General features: G+C 40.2%; 2 protein-coding genes, 1 non-coding gene and 1 pseudogene across 3 annotated transcripts in view; 2 read left to right on the top strand and 2 right to left on the bottom strand.

Moving 5' to 3' along the window:
- HERC3 (HECT and RLD domain containing E3 ubiquitin protein ligase 3) overlaps positions 1-21,981 on the bottom strand; it is a 123,582-nt gene that overhangs the window by 1,918 nt on the left and 99,683 nt on the right. Inside the window, exons 24-25 of the mRNA XM_059375833.1 lie at positions 2,152-2,335; positions 1,820-1,922 (exon numbers count right to left, since the gene is read on the bottom strand). Coding sequence (XP_059231816.1) covers positions 1,820-1,922; positions 2,152-2,335 — 287 coding nt within the window. The remainder of the gene's footprint in view (positions 1-1,819; positions 1,923-2,151; positions 2,336-21,981) is intronic.
- On the bottom strand, positions 3,412-3,505 carry LOC132009495 (small nucleolar RNA SNORD21). Its single transcript, XR_009401965.1, has one exon. It is a non-coding gene; the product is annotated as a small nucleolar RNA SNORD21 (small nucleolar RNA).
- On the top strand, positions 9,185-9,275 carry LOC132009428 (U6 spliceosomal RNA; annotated as a pseudogene).
- NAP1L5 (nucleosome assembly protein 1 like 5) lies at positions 18,626-20,205 on the top strand. Its single transcript, XM_059375843.1, has one exon. The coding sequence runs from the start codon at positions 18,756-18,758 to the stop codon at positions 19,332-19,334; it is 579 nt and encodes a 192-aa protein (XP_059231826.1). The 5' UTR covers positions 18,626-18,755; the 3' UTR covers positions 19,335-20,205.

Here is a 21,981-nt window from a genome sequence, read left to right as displayed (position 1 = left end):
GGGGGCAGGGGGCGGGGTGTTATATGGATAAAAATTCTGTTTTTCATTAGTTCATTTCAGACCCTGATTATATACATGGACACAAATCATCCATCTAAATGAAAGATGCCCTAAAATGCCCTCAAATTAAAAATGGCCTCAAATGTATGTCCTCATAAATGTTAGGAGCTTTCACAAAATCAGAGAGGAAGGGAATTCCTGACGTAGGTAAAGAGCTTATCTCAGAGGAAAGCCAGGAAGAAGACCATCATCTATGGGACTTCAAAGTCTCCTGTGGCCAAGGGTCTAGTGTGTATATACCTCCTGAGCTAGGGAATATCCATTTGGTATCTGTTGGCTCCTTTTCCTAAATTTCTTAAACCAAAAGAGTAACAATGATGTTGTATTAGACATTTCACTCTGTAACACACTGTGACTTGGCAAAAAAAAAAAAAAAAAAAGAGAGAGAGAGAGAGAGAGGAAGAGGCCAATGCAGCTCTCTTTCCATGTTTTCTAGCAATACATAACCTCAGAGTTAAATTGCTGGAATTACTACAAAAAAGTCATTGGTTAAGAAGCACTTTCAAAAAACCTATTACCTGAGGCTGTGGTATATAAACATTGTTGCCAATATCTGTAGAGTTACTAAAACTTTCCACAAGTCTAATGATCTCTGAACAGAAAAAACTCTTCTAACAAATCTCCATGGCTACACTCCTCTTGGTTGGTAGAGCCTTACAAGCTCCTTAACCTGTCATTTGACAAACCTTAACCTGTCATTTAACTTATAGACCACTGTTCATAAGAGCCAATGGAACTAGGGAGAGGAGAAGCAGGGCTTTTTTTTTTTTAAGCATTCTTGTATGAGCCTGCCCTCTCCCCGCTACCTCCTCTCATCCTCACTCGGTGGGAGCAGTAGAATCTGGGGGTACATCTTGCATTAATATTAAGCTATGCTCATGCTTATGAAGCAAAAGGGACTGCCTTTCAAAGCACATTGTTTTATTTTATATAAACAAAAACTGTATACTACTCACTAGCAAATTTCTGACCCCGATTATATACAGACACAAAGATTACAACTATTTTTGAAAGGCTGAATGTGTTGACATAAATTAGGCTTCATTCTCATTTCCAAATATATGACCCTTCTCAAATGTCCCCTAGCCAGTCACAAAGGGCCATATCTTGTATGATTCCATTTATGTGACATGTCCCAAACAGGCACATCCACAGAGCCAGAAAACAGATGGTAAGGGGGGCCGGGTGGAGTGATAGGTCAGGAGGAAATGGGGAATGACTGCTACTGAGTTCAAGGTGTCTTTCTGAGGTGATGAACATGTTCTACAAATTACTGACAGGATCAAATCTCTGTGAATATACTAAAAATCACTGAATCATATACTTTAATTGGGTGGACTATCTGCTCTGTGGATCCTATCTCAATAAAGCTATTGTAAATCCTATCTCCCCAGTTACATCTGTAGCAGACACTGCAAAATTTTCAAAAGCCTAGAGAGATAAGGGACGTTAATCGAATTAGATTCTATCAACGTGATATTTCATAATACTCACATATAAGATAACTAATATTTTAAAAGCAACTGAAAATCAGCAAAATGCTTCTTTTCTTTTTTTCATGCAATACATCCTATTAGGCATCAAATAAGGAAGTACCACCTATGTTTGCCTGAGGTCTCATTAAGACAAGAAGTAGAAATACACTTCCTTCACTTACTCTTTTTCATTTACAAGACCTTGACCTGTGGGGTAGATCACCCTCCACCACAGGCAACACTAACGCGTGGACAAGCACTATGTTAACATGACTGATACTTACAGAGAAACTTCTTCTTCTTTTCCAATGGAAACTCATGAAATGTTTCCCAAAATAGTTTCACAGTGGGATGTGTGGCTGAGTAATCACCCTTGTAGATGGCAGTCTGCCCAAAAGAGACAAAGAGAAAATCCTATCTTAAAGAAGAAGAATATTACAGAGGACATACATTTGTGTGCACCGTTTGCAGTGGAGAGGAGGAAATAACCAGTGAGATTAGGAGACCTCCAATGCCCCCTCAACCACAGACCACCTGGAAAGAGACCAGGCTCTGGGCCCACCTGGCAGGCCACAGCTGCTTCCTCGGAGGTAAAGACAAAACCGTCCCTACTCACCTCTTCGAGCTCCTGCCAGTTGTAGTTGCTGTTCCCCACCATCATAGCCCGCAGCTCGGAAGGCTGGAAGAGCTCAAGCACCTTGCCACCACACACCTTCAGGAAGCCACTGGAGAAGGCTGTGTACCATTCGTGAACTGAGATTTGGAAGACGTAATTCACGTAAGCATCCACGAACTCCTGCCTGCCAGAAGCCCAAAGAAACAGAATATGGTTAGCCCGAAAACTTGTAGAAGTTCTGGGGTGGAGAGAGATGAAAAATGGGATTTCATTAAACTCTCACGTCAGGAGGCATCCCGGAGATTACCAGCCAGCCCGAGGATTCCTCCAGTGCCTCAGGTGATCTGGGGACAGGGGAGACTGGCGGGAAGTAGGGGAGGCCAGGCAGGTGGAACCATTTTACCTGAGGAGCTCGTTTTCATCTTGCTTACTGTCCTCCTTAAAATTTAGTTTGGAAAAAAAATACAGACTTTTTCTGCTTTAAAGAAAAAGCAGAAAAAGTCTGCTTTAAAGAAAAAGTCTGGGATAACGATTCTAGGCTTTCTCCCTTCTCTTCAGAAACAAGCAAAGTTAAACCATGTGCTACTGGAATCCTCACCTATTCTAAAAGGTAATTTCCTAACTCCTTTCTGGAAAGGATTGTCTTATACAATGGGCTCCAGCTCATTAATAATCAGTCAAATGCAAATTAAAACAGTGATTTCCTGCATGTCAGACTCACAGCAAGCCAGCTTCCTGGGCTGCTTACTGTAGATAAGGGGCTGGTTTCCTGGGCACGTGTCTGCAGGCTGCAGGTCAGAGTTCTATTTGTATACACAATCTGGCCACCGTCGGTATGCATTCAGTCTCCGCTAGTGGGAAATGTCAACTGAACTGAGATGTAAACATCTGGGAGAATAAGTTGCCAACATCTGGAAAAAGCTGAAACTGTAAATACCCTGAGCTACTCCCCCACCAGGGGGCGGCCCAGAGAGAGTGCACGAGACAAATACACAGATGTTCACTGCAGCATTTTCTTGTAATACAGAGAATTGGAAGACACAAAACTAAATATCCATTAATATGAGAATGGACCAAAAAAAGATGGTATGGCCATAAGATAGGAACCATAAAGCACAGCATTTTGATGGAGTTAACTAGGCCCGTATTTATCCAAATGAACAGAATCTCAAGATCAGTGTTTGAGTGAAACCCAAGTTTCTGATTGTTAAGTACACTATGACAGCATTTATGTAAGTTGTTTTTTTACATTTTTCTTTCCCTGCCATCAGTCCCATCTTGAATCAAGACTGCATCAGATGCAACCAAAGGACCAACTACTGACTGCTCAGTTAGTGGGATGGCACCGCTCAGTGGTTTTTTTTGTTTTGTTTTGTTTTTTACATTTGTAACAATACTAACTATAAGAGGTGGTGGCTCTGCTACTTACATCTTATGACCCTTGGGTAAGTTATTTAATCTCTGTGCCTCAATCCCTTCACCTTTAAAATGGGAAAAATAAGCGTACATAACCCAAGGAACTGTTACAAAAAATAATGAGTTAATACATGTAAAGTTCTTAGAACCAAGGCTGCTTTGTAAATATTAGCAATGATTATTATATGGTTTAAGGCTATAAGATCTTGTTTATTGTAAGTGTGAAATTCTACATATGCTGTACATAAGAAATGGGTAATTTTTTAAAGTGAAAGCTATAATTAATTGGTCTTAATACACACATTATAAACGTATAGAAACCGGAAAGAACAGGCATCGACTTCATCAGTGTTTAGCCAGTGTGAGAAAGGAAGCTGGAAGAGCGGGAAGGGAGTGAGAGGAGGCGCGGGAATCTCCGTCATTGTTTTATTACAAAATCTGAGGCAAACACCATTGACTCTGGTTCATAGACACAGAGGTCTGTCAGTTTAGTCTGTACTTTTCTGTATTTTAAAATTTTTTCCTAAAAATTAAAAAAATCTGACATTATGAAGACAGATTCCTTTCCACTTATCCTTCACTGTAGTATCGTACTTCATACAACTACCCTTGAACGTCTTGTTTCCTCCAAGAAAACACTTCTTCCAGGACCACCACCCCTAACTAGCCACCAGGCATGTTATACAGTGGAGCAGTGAAGCAGACAGGGATTCAAATCCAGGCTCTGCCATGTCCTCTATGCTAACTACTAAGCCTCTCTTTTCTCATCTTTAAAATGGGGTAAATGTTCAGTTTTTTAAAATAAAAGCTACTAACACAGAAAGATTTTTACACATCTTTACCACAGATTCTCAACGTTTCTCACACCGCACCTGATGGACCACTTTCTCAAAACCCACTGGATAAAACTAAGAGGACTTTCCTGGTACAACTGCCTCAGAGAATCACCATCAACATGATTTTTTAATTATAGATGGTGATGGTTAATTGTATATGTCCACTTGCCTAGGCTACAGTAATCAGTTAACTTAAGCAAACACCAGTCAAGACAGTGCTGTGAAGGTATTTTTTAGATAGGATTAACATCTGTATCAGGAGACATTGAGTAAAGCCGATCAGTCTTCATGAAGTGGGAGGCCCTCATCCAATAAGCTGAAGGCCTCAAAAGCCTGAGGTCCTCCACACCCTCCGAAGAGGAAAGACTCTGGCATCTACACTGCAGCCTCCATTCCTGCCAGAATTTTCAGCCTGCCAGCCCACTCTGAACATTCCCAACAGCAAGCCTCACAATCACATGGGCAGATACCCAAGGATCTTTCTTTCTTGTCTTTCTTTCCTCTATATATGTATGTATATACACACACATATATGTGGCCTTGGAGCTGGGGCTGCACTGTTTTCCTGCCTGCAGACCCTACCAGAAGCACCAGCCCTTCCTGAGCCTCCAGCCCGCCTGCCGTTGCACTAGAACCACAACCACTAGCTCTCCCGAGTCTGCAGCCTGCTGACTGCACTCCTGGGCCTTGTCTGCCCACCCGTATGTACATGAAGTGTGCACACACTGCTCCCTACTGGTTCTGGTTCTCTGGAGAAGCCTGATATATCATGTAGATATCATCTAAATTGGGTATGGGTGAGCCTGGGGTGTGTGTGTGTGTGTGTGTGTGTGTGTATGTGTGGGTGGGTGCGTGGACAGCTGGGTGTAACTGTGTAAGTATATATGCATGTATATACATCTCCCACTGGCTCTGTTTTTCTGGAGAAGCCTAATACAGATTTTCATACCAGGAAGTGGGTACTATAATAGCAACTACCTATAAATGTAGGGCTACCAGCCCTGCTTCGACCTCCTGAGCCCCTCCCTATGCTCCATGTGCTACTTACTGCAGGGTATGGGGCTGCTGCTGGGGGGTGGCCTCATGGTCACCATAGCCCTGCTGGAGGAGCAGCTGTGGCCCCCGGTCTCTGATGGCTGATGGGGACCAGCGGAAAGGTTGCCCTTCCTTCCCCCCAACCACAGGAATGGAGGCGGGACACAGGGCCAGTAGGAGCAACAGGATTTTAATAAACAGAACCCATTCCCCCCCCCCCCCACAAAAAGTAGAATGGCTGTGGAATTGGGTAATGGATATAGGTGTCAGAGTTTTGAGGCAGTTGATAGAAAAAGCCTAAACTGCCTTGAAGAGACAGTTGATAGAAACGACAAAGGAGATCCTGGTGAAAGCTCAGAATGAAAAGAGGAGAGCTGTAGAGAAAGCTTTTGTTGTCGGAAAATAAACATGCATCATAAGCAGAATCTGGCAAGAAATATGAATATTAAAATGCTTCTGGTGATGTCACAGATGGAAATGGGGAACATGTTATTTATTGGAAATTAGAGGAAAGGCAATCTTGTCATAAAGTGGCAAAGAACTTGGCCAAATTATGTTCTAGTGTTTTGGAGAATTTAAGTGATAAACTTGGATATTTGACTCAGGAGATTGCCTAGCAAAGTACTCAAGGTGTGTGGTCTGGTTTCTTTGTACTGCTCAGAGTAAAATGAAAGAGGAAAGGGTAAATTGAAGGAGGAATTGTTAAGCAGAAAGGAATTAGAACTTCAAGGTTTGGAAAATTCTTAAGCCTATCCAGATAACACCCTCTGGAAACAGGGCCAAGGGCATGGCTGAACCATGATTTGATGAGATCAAGCATGTGGATTCAGGAATCCTACCAATCATCTCAGGAGAAGCTAGGAATAGAAATGCACTTGGACCCCCAAGAACTGCCTGAGAAGCCAACAAAGTGTTTTGTTTTGTTTTGTTTTAAACTCAAGAATAGAAACACTGCCAGTGTGCACCAAAGCAGCAGAGCTGGACAAAACGAATGAAGGCTATTGGACTCTGGGAATCTACTGGTATGAAATGAGCCTAAAGAACCAAACAGTTGCAAACGGGTGTTACCTTTTAAGAAAAGGGAAAAATGGACCCAAAGGCAAATCAGAGTCCAGTGAGCCTATCACTGCTGCCATGGGCATGGGTGGAGGAACCAGCCAGTAACTTCCCCTCCCGGAGCACGATCGCCAGCCCCATGGGCCAGAGGACACAACCTAGACCTAAAGAGGATTATTCTCCAAGCCTCAAAATTTAGTGAAATTTTCCCTGCTAGGTTTAAGGCTTGCTTGGGACCTATGACCTCTTTTCTCCTGATGTCTCCCTTTTACAAAGGGAATGTCCATCCTATTCCTGTGCCCATGATCGTATTTGCAGCTGTAGAAGGATTGTACCTCAGGATTAATCAAACTCACCCATACCTGATTCAGATGGTATTTACATGATATATTAGCCAAGGTTCTCCAGAGAAACAAAACCAGCAGGTGTGTGTGCGTGTGTGTGCATATACATGTATATAAATGTGGGCAGACAAGCTCTGAGATTTGCAGTCAGCAAGCTGCAGGGCCAGGAGAGCCAATGGTGTCATTCTACTAGTGCAAAGGCAAGCAGGTTTGAGACTCAGGAAGGGTTGATGCTGCTGCTACAGTCTGTAGGGAGGAAAACACTGAGGTCCCAGCTTAAAGGCAGTCAGACAGGAGGACTACTTCTTACTCAGCCTTTTTGTTCTGTTCAGGGCTTCAACTGATGAGATCCACGCACATAAGGGACAGCAATCTGCTTTACTCAACTTCCCATTCAAATGTTAACCTCATCCACAGACACCCTAACAGACATACCCAGAGTAATATCCAACCAAATATCTGGGTACCCCATAGCCCAGCCAAGCTGACACCTAAAATTAAGCATCATGAATGAGACTTTGGACTTAGAGTTGATGATGGAATAGGTTAAGACTTTCGGGGATGTTGGAATAGGGTGACCATAGGTGAGAAGGACATGACTTTTGGGAATTGGAGGATGGAGTGATATAAGTTGAACTGTGTCCCCCTAAAATTCATATATTGGAGTCCTAACCCCAGTACCTCAAAAGGTGATCTTATTTAGATACAGGATCTTTACAGAGGTAATCAAGTTAATATTAGGTCATCAGGCCAAGCCCTAATCCAACATGACTGGTGTCCTTATAAGAAGGGAAATTTTGGACAAAGAAACCTGCACAGAGGGAAGACAATGCAAAAGAGAAAAGGAGAAGATGGCCATATGCAAGCCAAGAAGTAATCAACCTTACCAACACTTTGTTCTTGAATGGAGATAAGAAATCATTAAGCCACTTAGTGTGTGAAATATTGTTACATCAGCCCTAGCAAACTCAAACAGAGACTCTAATCTCTATATGTCAATCACTATTGCTCTCAACACATCCTTTTCTTTTATAATGATCATTAACAGTTACAGAGTGTATTAGGTGTTAGTCACAGCAATAAATTCTTAGATACACACTATCTCGGTGAACATGCAAAACTACCTTTGAGTGAATGGTATGAGAATTATGTCCCAATAAAAATAAATACACATAAATTTTAAGACAACAGCTTTTTGAGACTATAGAGATAAATTTTCAATTATTTTCCATTTTCAAGTAAATTGTCATTATTCCAATTTCAGAAATGAATCCAAGACAAACAGCTAGTACCCGGGTAGGGACAGAACTTGAAGCCAGATGTCTGAATACAGACGTGTGCTCCCAATCACTTCACCTAAGTGCCTTCTCTTTGCCCTGCCTTGATTCTTCCATTTCTAGTGTGACAGCTACATGCGAAATTACAATATGCGGAGATCAAGGTTTCACAACATGATAGCTCATGTATTCACAATTCTGTGTTACAGCAGTCCCAGTTGTATACTCGAGTCCATAAAGCCCAGAAAATGAGACTATTTAAGAGATATCTGTGAAGTGCCAAAAAGTCCTAAGATACAATTTGACATACTGAAAATAACAGTAATGAAAAGATGATGGTGACATCCAACCATCAAAAAGATTGTCATTTCTTTTCCCATTTATCTATTTCCCAGATTTCCCAAACCTTCAGCACAAACTAAGCAGTAAGCACCTCGTTACAGAATTTCTTTCCCATAATTGGGAAAAGTGATTCCCATAATCACTTGACTTATTTTTTAATATAGTTTCTTTAACTGTGATTTTTTTAAATTAACATATAATGTATTAAATGAGGTGACATTTTAAAACACATAAATTTGAAAGAGCAAGTACTATATCCATTGCCAGTGGTTTTTAAAAGTCTGAATTCAAACTATAGTAAGGGTTTTTGAAAAAGTTTGCTAAGCTGATTCTGAAATTAGTATAGGAAGGTGAAATAACTAGAAGAGCCAAAACAATTTAAAAAAAAGAACAAAGTTAGAGAACTGAACATTAGCTAATCTCATGACTTATTATAAAGTTACAGTTATCAAGTGTAGTGTTGGTGAAAGGACAGACATATAAATCAATGCAACAGAATCAGAAAGCCCAGAAATAAACCCACACAAATATGGTCACTTAATTCTCAACAATTTTGCAAAAGCAATTCAACAGACAGTGTTTTCAATAAATAGTACTGGATCAACACGATACCATATGCAAAGAGTATAATATCCATACATCTCATACCATATTAAAAGCTAACTCAATAAGGACCGCGATCTAAAACTTAAAGTTATAAAACTTCTAGAAGAAAACATAGGTGCGGGTGCTCACTTCGGTAGCACATAATACAGAGAAGATTAGCATGGCCCCTGTGCAAAGATGACACACAAATTTGTGAAGCATCCCATATTTTTCTTTCAATGGATACTTTTATTGTAAATGTGCTAAATGCTCCAATCAAAAGACACAGGGTATCAGATTAGATAAAAAAGCAAGATCCACTGATATTCTGTCTACAAGAGACTCCTTTTAAGCCCAAAAGCACCTCCAGGTTGAAATGAGGGAGGTGGAGAACAATTTATCATGCTAAAGGACATCAAAAGGAAGCTGGAGTAGCAATCCTTATATCAGAAAAATTAGATTTTGAACCACAGACTAACAGAGATGAAGAGGGATACTATATCATATTTAAAGGGTCTATCCAACAAGAAAATCTAACGATTGTAAATATTTATGCTCCTAACTTGGGAGCAACCATATAAACCAATTAATAACAAAATTTAAGAAACACATTAATAATAATAATAATACAATAATATTAGGGGACTTTACACCCCCCTCACTGCAATGGACTACAATGGACAGATCATCTAAGCAGAAGATCAACAAGGAAACAAGGGCTTTGAATGACACATTGGACCAGATGGACCTCACAGATATATTCAGAGCATTCCGTCCTAAAGCAAAAGCATATACATTCTTCTCTAGTGCATATGGAACATTCTCCAGACAGATCACATATAGGTCACAAATCAAGTCTCAACTGGTACCCAAAGACTGGGATCATTCCTTGCATATTTTCAGACCACAATACTTTGAAACTTGGACTCAATCACAAGAGGAAAGTTAGAAGGAACTCAAATACTCAGAGGCTAGAGAGCACCCTACTAAAGAATGAATGGGTCAACCAGGAAATTAAAGAAGAATTTAAAAAATTCATGGAGACAAATGAAAATAAAAACACAACTGTTCAAAACCTTTGGGACACAGCAAAGGTAGGCCTCAAGGGGAGATACATAGCAATACAAGCCTTTCTCAAGAAACAAGAAATATAGAATGTAACCAAACCTAAAAGAGCTGGAGAAAGAACAGCAAATAAGGCCCAAACCCAGCAGGAGATGAGAATTAATAAAGATTAGAGCAGAAATCAAAGAACCAAAAACCAAAAGAACAGCAGAACAGATCAACAAAACTAGGAACCAGTTCTTTGAAAGAACCAATAAGATCAATAAACCCCTGGCCAGACTTATCAAAAAGCAAAGATAAAGGACACAAATAAATAAAATCATGAATTAAAGAGGAGAGATCACAACCAACACCAAAGAAATACCAACAATTTTAAGAACATATTATGAGCAACTACAGGCCAACAAATTAGGCAATCTGAAAGAAATGGATGCAGTCCTAGAGAGTATAAACTACCAAAACTGAAACAGGCAGAAACAGAAAACCTGAACAAATAAATAACCAGCAAAGAAATTGAAGCAATAATCAAAAATCTCCCAACAAGAGTCCAGGGCCAGATGGCTTCCAAGGGGAACTCTACCGAACATTTAAAGAAAAATCAGTACCTATTCTCTGAAGCTGTTTCAAAAAATAGAAATGGAAGGAAAACTTCCAAACTCTTTCTATGAGGCCAGCATTACCTTCATCCCAAAACCAGACAAAGACCCCACCAAAAAAGAGAATAATAGAGCAATATCCCTGATGAACATGGATGTAAAAATTCTCACCAAGATACTAACTAGCCAATAGGATCCAACAGCACATTAAAAGGATCATTCACCATGACCAAGTCAGATTTATTTCTGGGCTGCAAGGGTAGCTGACATTCACAAATCAATTAATGTGATATATCACATCAATAAAAGAAAGGATGAGAACCATATGATCCTCTCAATGGATGCAGAAAAAGCATTTGACAAAGTACAGTTCCCTTTATCGATTAAAACTCTGCACAGCATAGGGTTAGAAGGAACATACCCTCAGTATCATAAAAACCATATATGAAAAGCCCACAACAAAAATCATTCTCAACAGGGAAAAACTAAGAGCTTTTCCCCTAAGGTCAGGAACATGGCAAGAATGTCCACTATCACTACTGTTGTTCAACGTATTACTCCAAGTCCTAGCCTCAGCAATCAGACAACAAAAAGAAATAAAAGGCATTCAAAATGGCAAAGAAGAAGTCAAAGAAGAAGTCAGTCTTCACAGATGACCTGATCTCTTATGTGGAAAACCCAAAAGACACCATCCCCAAATTGCTACAACTCACACAGGAATTTAGCAAAGTGGTAGGATACCAAATCAATGCACAGAAATCAGTTGCATTTTTATACACTAACAATGAGACAGAAGAAAGAGAAATTAAGGAATTGACCCCATTTTATAGTTGCACCAAAAACCATAAGATACCTAGAAATAAACCTAACCAAAGAGGCAAAGAATCTATACTCTGAAAACTATAAAACACTCATGAAAGAAACTGAGAAAGACACAAAGAAATGGAAAAATGTTCCATGCTCATGGATTGGAAGAACAAATATTGTCAAAATGTCTATGATTCCCAGAACAATCTATAGGATCAATGCAATCCCTATCAGAATGCCATCAATATTTTTCTTAGAGCTGGAACAAATAATACTAGAATTTGTATGGAACCAGAAAAGACCTGGAATAGCCAAAGGAATGCTGAAGAAGAAAAAAACCAAAGCTGGTGGCATCACAATGCCCGATTTCAAGCTCTATTACAAAGCTCTAATTATCAAGACAGTATGATACTGGCACAAAAACAGACACATAGATCAATAGAACAGAATAGAGAGCCCAGAAATGGATCCTCAACTCTATGGTCCAAAAATCTTCAATAAAGCAGGAAGGAATACCCAATGGAGAACAGTCTCTTCAACAAATTGTATTGGGAAAATTGGACAGCCACATGCAGAAGGATGAAATGAACCATTTTCTTATACCATATAAAAAAGTAAATTCAAAATGGATGAAAGACCTAAATGTGAGATAGGAAACCAATAAAATCCTAGAAGAGAACACAGGCAGCAACCTCTTTGACCTTGGCTGCAGCAGCTTCTGGCTAGACATGTTTCCAAAGGCAAGGAAAACAAAGGCAAAAATGAGCCACTGGGACTTCTCAAGATAAAAAGCTTTTGCACATTTTTTTCATGTGTCTGATAGCCATTTGTATGTCTTCATTGGAGAAGTGTCTGTTCATATCTTCTGCCCATTTTTTTATATGATTTTCTGTTCTGTGTGTGTTGAGTTTGAGGAGTTCTTTATAGATCCTGGATATCAACCTTTTGTCTGTACTGTCATTTGCAAATATCTTCTCCCATTCCGTGGGTTGCCTCTTTGTTTTGTTGACTGTTTCCTTTGCTGTGCAGAAGATTTTGATCTTGATGAAGTCCCAAAAGTTCATCTTCACTTTTGTTTCCTTTGCCTTTGGAGACATATCTTGAAAGAAGTTGCTGTGGCTGATATCGAAGAGATTACTGCCTATGTCTCCTCTAGGATTCTGATGGAGTCCTGTCTCACGTTGAGGTCTTCTATCCATTTTGAGTTTATCTTTGTGTATGGTGTAAGAGAATGGTCGAGTTTCATTCTTCTGCATATAGCTGTCCAGTTTTCCCAGCACCATTTATTGAAGAAACTGTTTTTTCCACTCTATATTTTTTCCTGTTTTGTCAAAGATTAATTAACCATAGAGTTGAGGGTCCATATCTGGGCTCTCTACTCTGTTCCACTGATCTATGTGTCTGTTTTTATGCCAGTACCATGCTGTCTTGGTGATCACGGCTTTGTAGTAAAGCTTGAAATCAGGTAACGTGATGCCCCCAACTTTTGTAGCAACAGGGACAGGACTGGAAGAGATTATGCTGAGTGAAATAAGTCAAGAAGAGAGAGTCAATTATCATATGGTTTCACTTATTTGTGGAGCATGACAAATAGCATGGAGGACAAGGGGAGTTGGAGAGGAGAAGGGAGTTGAGGGAAATTGGAAGGGGAGATGAACCATGAGAGACTATGAACTCTGAAAAACAATCTGAGGGTTTTGAAAGGGTGGGGGGTGGGAGGTTGGGGGAACCAGGTGGTGGGTATTGGAGAGGGCATGGATTGCATGGAGCACTGGGTGTGGTGAAAAAAATAATGAATACTGTTACGCTGAAAAAAATTAAAATATAATTAAAAAAAAAAAAAAAAGAAGAAGCTTTTGCACAGCAAAGCAAAAGAAACAGCTGACAAAACCAAAAGCCAACTGACAGAACGGGAGATGATTTTTGCAAATGTTTGCTCAGATAAAGGGTTAGTATCCAAAATCTGTAGAGAAGTTATCAAACTCAACACCCAAAGAACAAATAATCCAATCAAGAAATGGGCAAAAGACATGAACAGACAATTCTTCAAAGAAAACATCCAAATGGTCAACAGACATGAAAAAATGTTCAACACAACTCAGCATCACCAGGGAAATACAAAATAAAACCACAATGAGATGCCACCTCACACCAGTCAGAATGGCTAAAATTAACACCAGAAACAACAAATGTTGGAAAGGGGAACCCTCTTACACTGCTGGTAGGAATGCAGTGGTGTTGTAGCCACTGTGTAAAACAGTACAGAGATTCCTCTAAAAGTTGAAAATAGAGCTCCCCTATGACCCAGTAATTGCAATACAAGGCATATACCCCAAAGATACAAATATAGTGATCCAAAGACACACCTGCACTCCAATGTTTATAGCAGTAATGTTCACAATAGCCAAACTATGGAAAGAGCCCATAGGTCCAACAGCAGATGGATAGATTAAGAAGATGTGGGATACACACACACACACACACACAGGAATATTACTCAGCCATCAAGAAAATGAAATCCTGGGCACCTGGGTGGCTCAGTGGGTTAAGCCGCTGCCTTCAGCTCAGGTCATGATCTCAGGGTCCTGGGATCGAGTCCTGCATCGGGCTCTCTGCTCAGCGGGGAGCCTGTTTCCTCCTCTCTCTCTCTCTGCCTGCCTCTCTGCCTACTTATGATCTCTCTCTGTCAGATAAATAAATAAAGTCTTTAAAAAAAAAAAAGAAAGAAAGAAAGAAAATGAAATCCTGGGACGCCTGGGTGGCTCAGTTGGTTAAGCAGCTGCCTTCGGCTCAGGTCATGATCCCAGTGTCCTGGGACCAAGTCCCACATTGGGCTCCTTGCTCAGCAGGGAGCCTGCTTCTCCCTCTGCCTCTGCCTGCCACTCTGTCTGCCTGTGCTCACTCTCTCTGACAAATAAATAAATAAAATCTTTAAAAAAATAATAAAGAAAATGAAATCTTGCCATTTGCAAAAATGTGGATGGAACTAGGGGTGTTGTGCTAACCGAATTAAGTCAATCAGAGAATGCCAATTATCATATGATTTCACTCATACAATGGAATTTAAGAAACAAAACAGAAGAGCACAGAGGAAGGAAGGGAAAAATAAAATAAGCTGAAATCAGAGAGGGAGACAAACCATAAGAGACTCGTAATCATAGGAAACAAACTGAGGGTTGCAGGAGGGGAGGGAGGTGGGAGGATGGGGTAACAGATTGATGGGCATTAAGTAGGGCATGTGATATAAAGAGCACTAGGTGTTATATGCAATGATGAGACACTGAACTCTACCTCTGAAACTTATAATACATTATATGTTAATAAACTGAATTTAAACAAAAAATAAAAGAAAGAAGGATGCCTGGGTGGCTCAGTCCACTAAGGGGCTGCCTTTGGCTCAGGTCATGATCCCAAGGATCCTGAGATAAAGCCCTGCATCGGGCTCCCTGCTCAGCAGAGAGTCTGCTTCTTCCTCTCCCTCTGCCCTCCACTCTACTTGTGTGCATGCTCTCTCTCTTTCTGTCAAATAAGTAAAATCTTAAAAAAAAAAAAAAAAGAAAGAAAGAAAGAAAGAAAACATAGGAACAAATCTTTACTGTCTTGGATTTAGCAAAGATCTCTTAACATGACACCAAAAACCCAATCCATAAAAGAAAAAAAAAATTATCAAAATTTTGAATTTCTGGTTTTTTTAAAGAAAAAGACAGCCATAGACTGGAAGAAAGTATTTCACAAGGACTTGTATCTAGAATATGTAAAACCAATTAAAAATAAGAAAACAAAAAAACTCAGAAAGTGGGCAAAAGATATAAACTGACACTGCATCAAAGAACATCTATGAATGGCACATACATACATTGGCAGATACTCTACATCATTAGCCATTAAGGTTACTACACACACCTATTAGATTGGAGGGGTGAGGGGAGAAGCCCAATGATACCAAATGCTGTTGACAATGTAGAGTAATTTAACTCATACCTTGTGGTGTGAAAGCAAAATGGTATAGTCACTTTGGAAAACTATGGAACTTTCTTAAAAAGTTAAATATACATTTACCATATGACTAAACAGGTATACTTCTAGGTACATAACCAGAAGAAATAAAAACATATTCACTGTAGCATTTTTTGTAATCACAAAAAACGAGAAACAACTAAAGGGGAATATTACTCAGTAACGAAAAGGAACAAACTACTAGTGTACACAACATCATGGATGAATCTCAAAGGCATAATGCCGTGTGAAAAAGGCCAGACTCAAAACTCTACACACATATGCTTCCACTTCTGGACATTCTGGAAAAAAAATTTTAGAGAGGGGCCCATGATCACCAGGGCTGGACCTTAAGGGAAGGCTTATGAAGGGTATTTTGGGATGATGTTACTGTTCTACATCTCAATTAGTGTAGTGTTTACATCACTGTACTTGCCAAAGCAAAGTGAATTTTATTACATATAAATTAACACAATTAAATTTTTTTATTATACACAAAATATATCTATTTATTATATTGTGAATTATATCTCAAAAGAACAGAACATTTGAAAAAAGTAGCCTGCTTAACACTAAATTTTAAGTTTTTTAAAGACAGCAACATAAACATCCTGAAAGGTGAACGTATCCTATTTGTTTCAAGCAAGTCAAGTAGGTCAAATGGATTTTATTAAAATTTGGGCGGTCACAACCTCTACACTATAGGCATTAGAAAGCCCCATTTCTGCCTCTGATTCTGCCAGTCAAGTAATACATATACTAACAAAATATTTATTTTGCTTTATTTTTCTGCTTCTAAGTTCCTTATCTTTAAAATGTAAAAAAGCATTCCTAACCTCAAGGTACTTGCAGCCACCAAGAGATGATAAATGGAATAGACGGGCCAGGAGTGCTAACAAGATGGACTCCATCTTTGGCCCTCCATCTGTTCATGTTTGCTGTGACCACTCTTGGTGCTACATATTTCAGGGTCCTTGGAAATTAATATATATATATATATATATATATATATATATATATATATATATATACACACACCCCCTAGAATTCCCCACCAAGGCCCAGATTGGGGAGGCCCGCTTTGGCCTCCCATGAATCTGTTAGAGATAAAACGGTCTTTCCCCTTCCTGATGCACCAGTAGTATCACAAGATCAAATTAAAGATTAGCTAGCACTTAGTTGCATGCAAGCCCTTTGAGGTGTATGCGAACCCTTCAATCTCACTACAGTGCCCTTCTGTGCACCTCCTCACTCCAGAATCTGGGCACGAAGGTCTGGATTTTGTGGAGAGTAGCTCTGCAACTACCATGGCTTGTCTTCTGCCTGATCCTCCTACCAGTAAGTCACCCTGTATAAAACTCTGTGTCAACTGTTTGAAGTAGCCTGCTTCATTTTCTGATCTCAACGTGACTTCTTAGTTCGGGGGATCACCTTCTAACAATGGGTGATATATAGAATATGTATAGTGTCAGCCAACTAAGTATAGATGTGTTATCACATTACATTCCCACAGAGCTAAAACTAAAATACCAGCCTAACAATAAAACCTAGTCGCTACAAATGGTAACAAAAAAGGGAAAGTAAATTATGTGCAGCAGAATTAAGAAAGTAAAATAGAAAACAAGAATCACAAATACATAAATAAAAAAACCTAGAATGTTTGCTATTTGGAATATATCAGGCATTTTGTAAATGGTTCCTTTCTTTGGGGAAGGGCACTAAAATGTCCTTTTAAAAGGGAATATTATTGCAGGTTATTCTTGCATATTAATGAATGTCGTTTGTAAAAAAAAAAAAAACACTGAAACACATTAAGTGCTTGCTATGTGTCAACACTAAGTGCTTTACATATTAGTAGATAATTTAATATTCTTATAAACCATAAGATAACACCAAATGTACTTGGGGAAGTAATTTCTTAACATTCATATGCTTGGAAGAGCATATGGAAGAGCTTCAGTAAGTCCCAATATAGTGAAAGACAAACATTTGAATCAATAACACTGAATTTGAAAACATTCCTAAGGAATCCCTGGAAGGATCATGTCTTCTTCCATACCTAAAATATGAGCCCTCATCCTTATTCAAGAAGCTATCATTGGGTCTTACAAGCAAGATAAGGAAGTGAAATAAAACGAGGACTCACTTTGCTATTAGAGGAGATTTCTCTTTTTTTAAGAGAAATTTTTCTTTTTCTTTCTTTTTTTAAACGTTCTCAGATACAAATCACCAGCAAGACCACAAAGCAGATGCTGAACTGTGGAGAGCCTTGGGGGCCCATGTCTGTGAGCACACAGGAGCGTCTCCGTGTCCCCAGTGAACAGCGCTCCTTAACACATGCTTTAACATGGAGAAGACGCGGCCCTTGCCCTGGACGCCAGGCATTAGAAGGACTTGCTTTTCTTCCACCTGCCTCCAGCTTTATTCCTGTCCGCAGGCCAAAGAGTCTGAGGGACCTTCTAGAACATACTCCAGAATACCAAGGGTCCTGAGATTTCCTATCCAAATGGCTCCAAAACTGCTCCGAGGTCCTTCTCGCTAAGAGACCTTGCCCCGCATATACATGCCACTAAGCCGAGGAAGGACCAACCAGGGCTGCTGAGTGGGCACGTGGACATACAGGCGGCCCTCTCCACACACGTGCACCTAGCTCCCCGAAGCAGTAGAAGGGAGTCCGCTCTGCCATGCCCTCGCTTTCTGGAAAGGAATTCGCAGGCATCAGAAAGGTGACAAAGCTGACTCCACAAGAGTAAGCCTGCGACACCAGACCAACGCCCGCATGGGTCATGCAGACAAAGGCCAGGACAGATGTACTGACCGCTGTACAGAAGGACCGCAGTGGGCTAGAGGAGCAAACTAAAAAAGGCTGAGGCCATCCGAGCAGTTCCTAGGAAGGGGCCTTGGACACCTGCTGCCATTCCCAGCCCAGCTCTACGGGGGGTGAGGGGGACAGGTATGTGGGTGGATGGGGGGCAGGGTATCCAAGACACCGGTTTTGACGTCAGCTGCAGTGCTAGGGAGGATGGCAGGGTAGCAACAGGGGGAGGCTGGCGCAGTGTGGGGGGCAAGGCCGTCAGCTGATCGCAGGGAGCCAGTCTAGGGCGGGCGAGAAAAGGGCGGGGCCGCGGCCGACGTCACTGCCGCGGCCGACGTCACCGCCACTTGCCGCATCCGCAAGATCTCGCTGGTGCAGCTCGGGTGCAGGTCTCTGCGGGAGCCACCCTAGACCTCTGCAGCTTCCCCGGTATCATGGCTGACTCGGAAAACCAGGGGCCCGCGGAGCCAAGCCAGGCGGCGGCAGCGGCGGCAGCGGCGGCGGCAGCGGAGGCGGCCGCGGCGGCGGAGGAGGTAATGGCGGAAGGCGGAGCGCAGGGGGGAGACTCTGACAGCGCGGCTGGGGACTCCGACAGCGCGGCCGGTCAGACGGCGGAGGAGCCCCAGACCCCCGCGGAGAATGCACCAAAGCCTAAAAATGACTTTATCGAGAGCCTGCCTAATTCGGTGAAATGCCGAGTCCTGGCCCTCAAAAAGCTGCAGAAGCGATGCGATAAGATAGAAGCCAAATTTGATAAGGAATTTCAGGCTCTGGAAAAAAAGTATAACGACATCTATAAGCCCCTACTTGCCAAGATCCAGGAGCTCACCGGTGAGATGGAGGGGTGTGCATGGACCTTGGAGGGGGAGGAGGAGGACGACGACGAGGAAGAGTACGAGGATGAGGAGGAGGGGGAAGAGGAGGAGGAGGAGGAGGAGGAGGCTGCTGCAGAGGCTGCGGCGGCCAAAGATGAGGGTCCCCACTCTGCAGTGCCTGATGACGCCAAGAAATAAGCGGGGGCAGAGATTGAGGAGGAGAATGACGACGGAAACAAAACCACTATTTTTTTTTTCAATATTGGTGGACTTAATAAGGCTCAGGTTTGGGACCAAAATACAATGTAATCAATTCTGGCGTTCTTACCTAAAAGTATAGTAAATTGAAGCAATCAGATCCTGGCCAGCCCGTTTCAAATTTTTCATTTTGAACACAATAAATATATCAAAAGGTGTTGAAGAAAACAAGTTATATTTAAAATGATTTTTTTTTTCATGATCTCTTCTGCACGGACTGCAACTGAGACTTATTAAGGGTGTCAAGTAGATGTGAAGTAAAGAATGTCACTTTGAAACCTGTTCATTCCACTGTCATCACACTACACACAGAACACCCAGACCAAGACTGAACATGTTCTCAACGCTTAACTCTTCAGTTTCTTTAGTCCGGACATTTTCCAGTGCAGAAAAAACAGAACCCAGAAGAATCTCATCTTTAAGACTTTGCTTTTGTAACCCATCAGCTTTACACTTCGGAGAAGAGTGATGGAATCCTGGAAGCCTGTGATGGAGATCATGACAGTACTGTTTAATGAGGCCTGGAAAACTGCCATTTCAAATTCTAAAGAATGTTCTGAATATTTGAGTTTAAACAAGCAACATGGTTCTGAGAAGGAGGGTGTATAACCTGTATAATACTGTCAACATATGTGTTTGTTATTTACAGTCTCATGTTTATGTGTTCTCTTGGTAGTGTCTATTTACAAAGGTGTAAAAACAAACAAACAAACAAAAAAACCCCCAATGTTTAAGTATTAAATCCCTTTACCTAGCATTCTAGAAATATTAATTTACTTGAAACGATGTAGAATGTAGCAAATCCTGTAAAGCATGTATTCAGTGTTATGTAGTTTGATCCTTGTGAAGTCGTCTTTGTCATGTAGCTTTTAGAATGTAGCTGTGAAAATTATCAGAACTCTTCAATGAAGCTAATGTTTGGAAAAAATAAATACTTGAAGAACCAATCCAAGTGTGTGTCCCCACCCCCAGCTCAGAAGTAGAAGGGTTTAAGTTTGCTTGTATTAGCTGTGCCTTCATTATTTTGCTATGTAAATGTGACATATTAAATTAAAAAATGGTGCATTTTCAAATTGTACTGCTTGAGGACAGACTGGTATACAGTTAAGGATTTTAAGGAAGGACACGTTAAATGTAAAAACTCTTAGCTTCTTTGTGGGTTTTGAATTTTGTGTGACTCAGTGATCTAAAAAGAAACATAAAGTTGTTTACCACTGTAGTGTTAATAAAACAGTATTTTTAAAAAACAAAAGGACTCAAATACTCTGCCTTCTTGCAATCAAATCCCAGCTCTGCCCCTATAAGCAATAAACCTTAAGCAATTCAGTCGGTCTGTTTCAGTTTCTCCTATAAAAGGGGTAATAATAGCCCCTTCCTCACAATTATGGAGAAGAGATCAGTTAATACACAAAGTCTACAGGATAGTATCTGACACACACTCAGTGCTCAAGAAATTTCAGCTATTATTTTATTATTTTTTTATTACATGAAACATAAAGACACTGATTGGAAATTCAATCCTCCTTCCCTTCCCAGGTACAAAAAGAGGGGGGATGGACATCATTATATTCTTGTTTATGATTCCTCATCAGAGAAGAATGTCATCTTTAATTCAGAAACAGGAAATTCAATAACCTATCTCATTTTGGTTTCCTCAATATAAAATCAGATTTTGATTTCCTCCCAGAAGAGATAAAAGACTTTCAATATGATATTATGCATATCCAAAAAAGGCTACTTCAAGTTAATATCTGGGCATCTTGAATGAAGCAAAATAATTTAAAAATTAAGGACCCCACCCTTAAAAATTAAAAACTCAGATGGATTTTCTTCCATTTTTCTTAAGGGTTAAAATTATGCAAACGTGAAATTATGCTGCTTTACCTTAAGGACTGGCAGGCAGCTCTGACCTGTTGCTTATTGCAATAGCAGAGTTAAACCTTAATGTACTATTAATCATCATTAGGGCCAGGCAACCAAAAGGGAAAATCAAAATAACGTATTATATAAGAAGTCAATAATTATCTTAATCATTGGATTATCTTCATGGAAACAAAAACTAATAAAATTCAATATTTCTTATCTTTAGGAATAAGAGACTCCTTTAATATTCTTCTAGGTCTATCTAGTAAAGAAGCAAAAATGAATAAAACAAATAAGGTAATTATTGGGGAAAAATTTTTTTGCAGGCAGATAGTTATATATAGAAAACCCAAGAGAATCAACTGAAAATTATTGAATAAATCTGAGCAAATGACCAGTTGCCATATAAATATATAAAAACTATTAACCATTTCTAGGTACCAATAATGGTCAAAACACATGGAAAGACTTTTCACAATAGAAATAAGAAATCAAAATATAAAAAAAAACAACCTCTAATAAAAAATATGTGTAATCTTATGTGAAAAGGAAAAACAAAATCAGAAATTAAAACAGGCTTTTGGATGGTAAGACTAAATAGCACAAAAGTGTTCATTCTTCCCAAAGTAACCTTTAATTTATCACACTTCAAATCAAAACCCAAACTGGATATAATTAATCTAATATCCCCCTGTAAGAATAGCTAAGGAAACTAGCAATATGG

Source organism: Mustela nigripes, chromosome 1 (assembly GCF_022355385.1).
Source record: "Mustela nigripes isolate SB6536 chromosome 1, MUSNIG.SB6536, whole genome shotgun sequence".
NCBI classification, from domain to species: Eukaryota; Metazoa; Chordata; class Mammalia; order Carnivora; family Mustelidae; genus Mustela; species Mustela nigripes.
The sequence above is the reverse complement of the archived record's forward strand: the minus strand, read 5'-3'. Positions and strand labels throughout refer to the sequence as shown.

Excerpts from the sequence above, each read along its gene's own strand:
- NAP1L5 (XM_059375843.1), top strand. The coding sequence starts at position 18,756 with ATGGCTGACTCGGAAAACCAGGGGCCCGCGGAGCCAAGCCAGGCGGCG.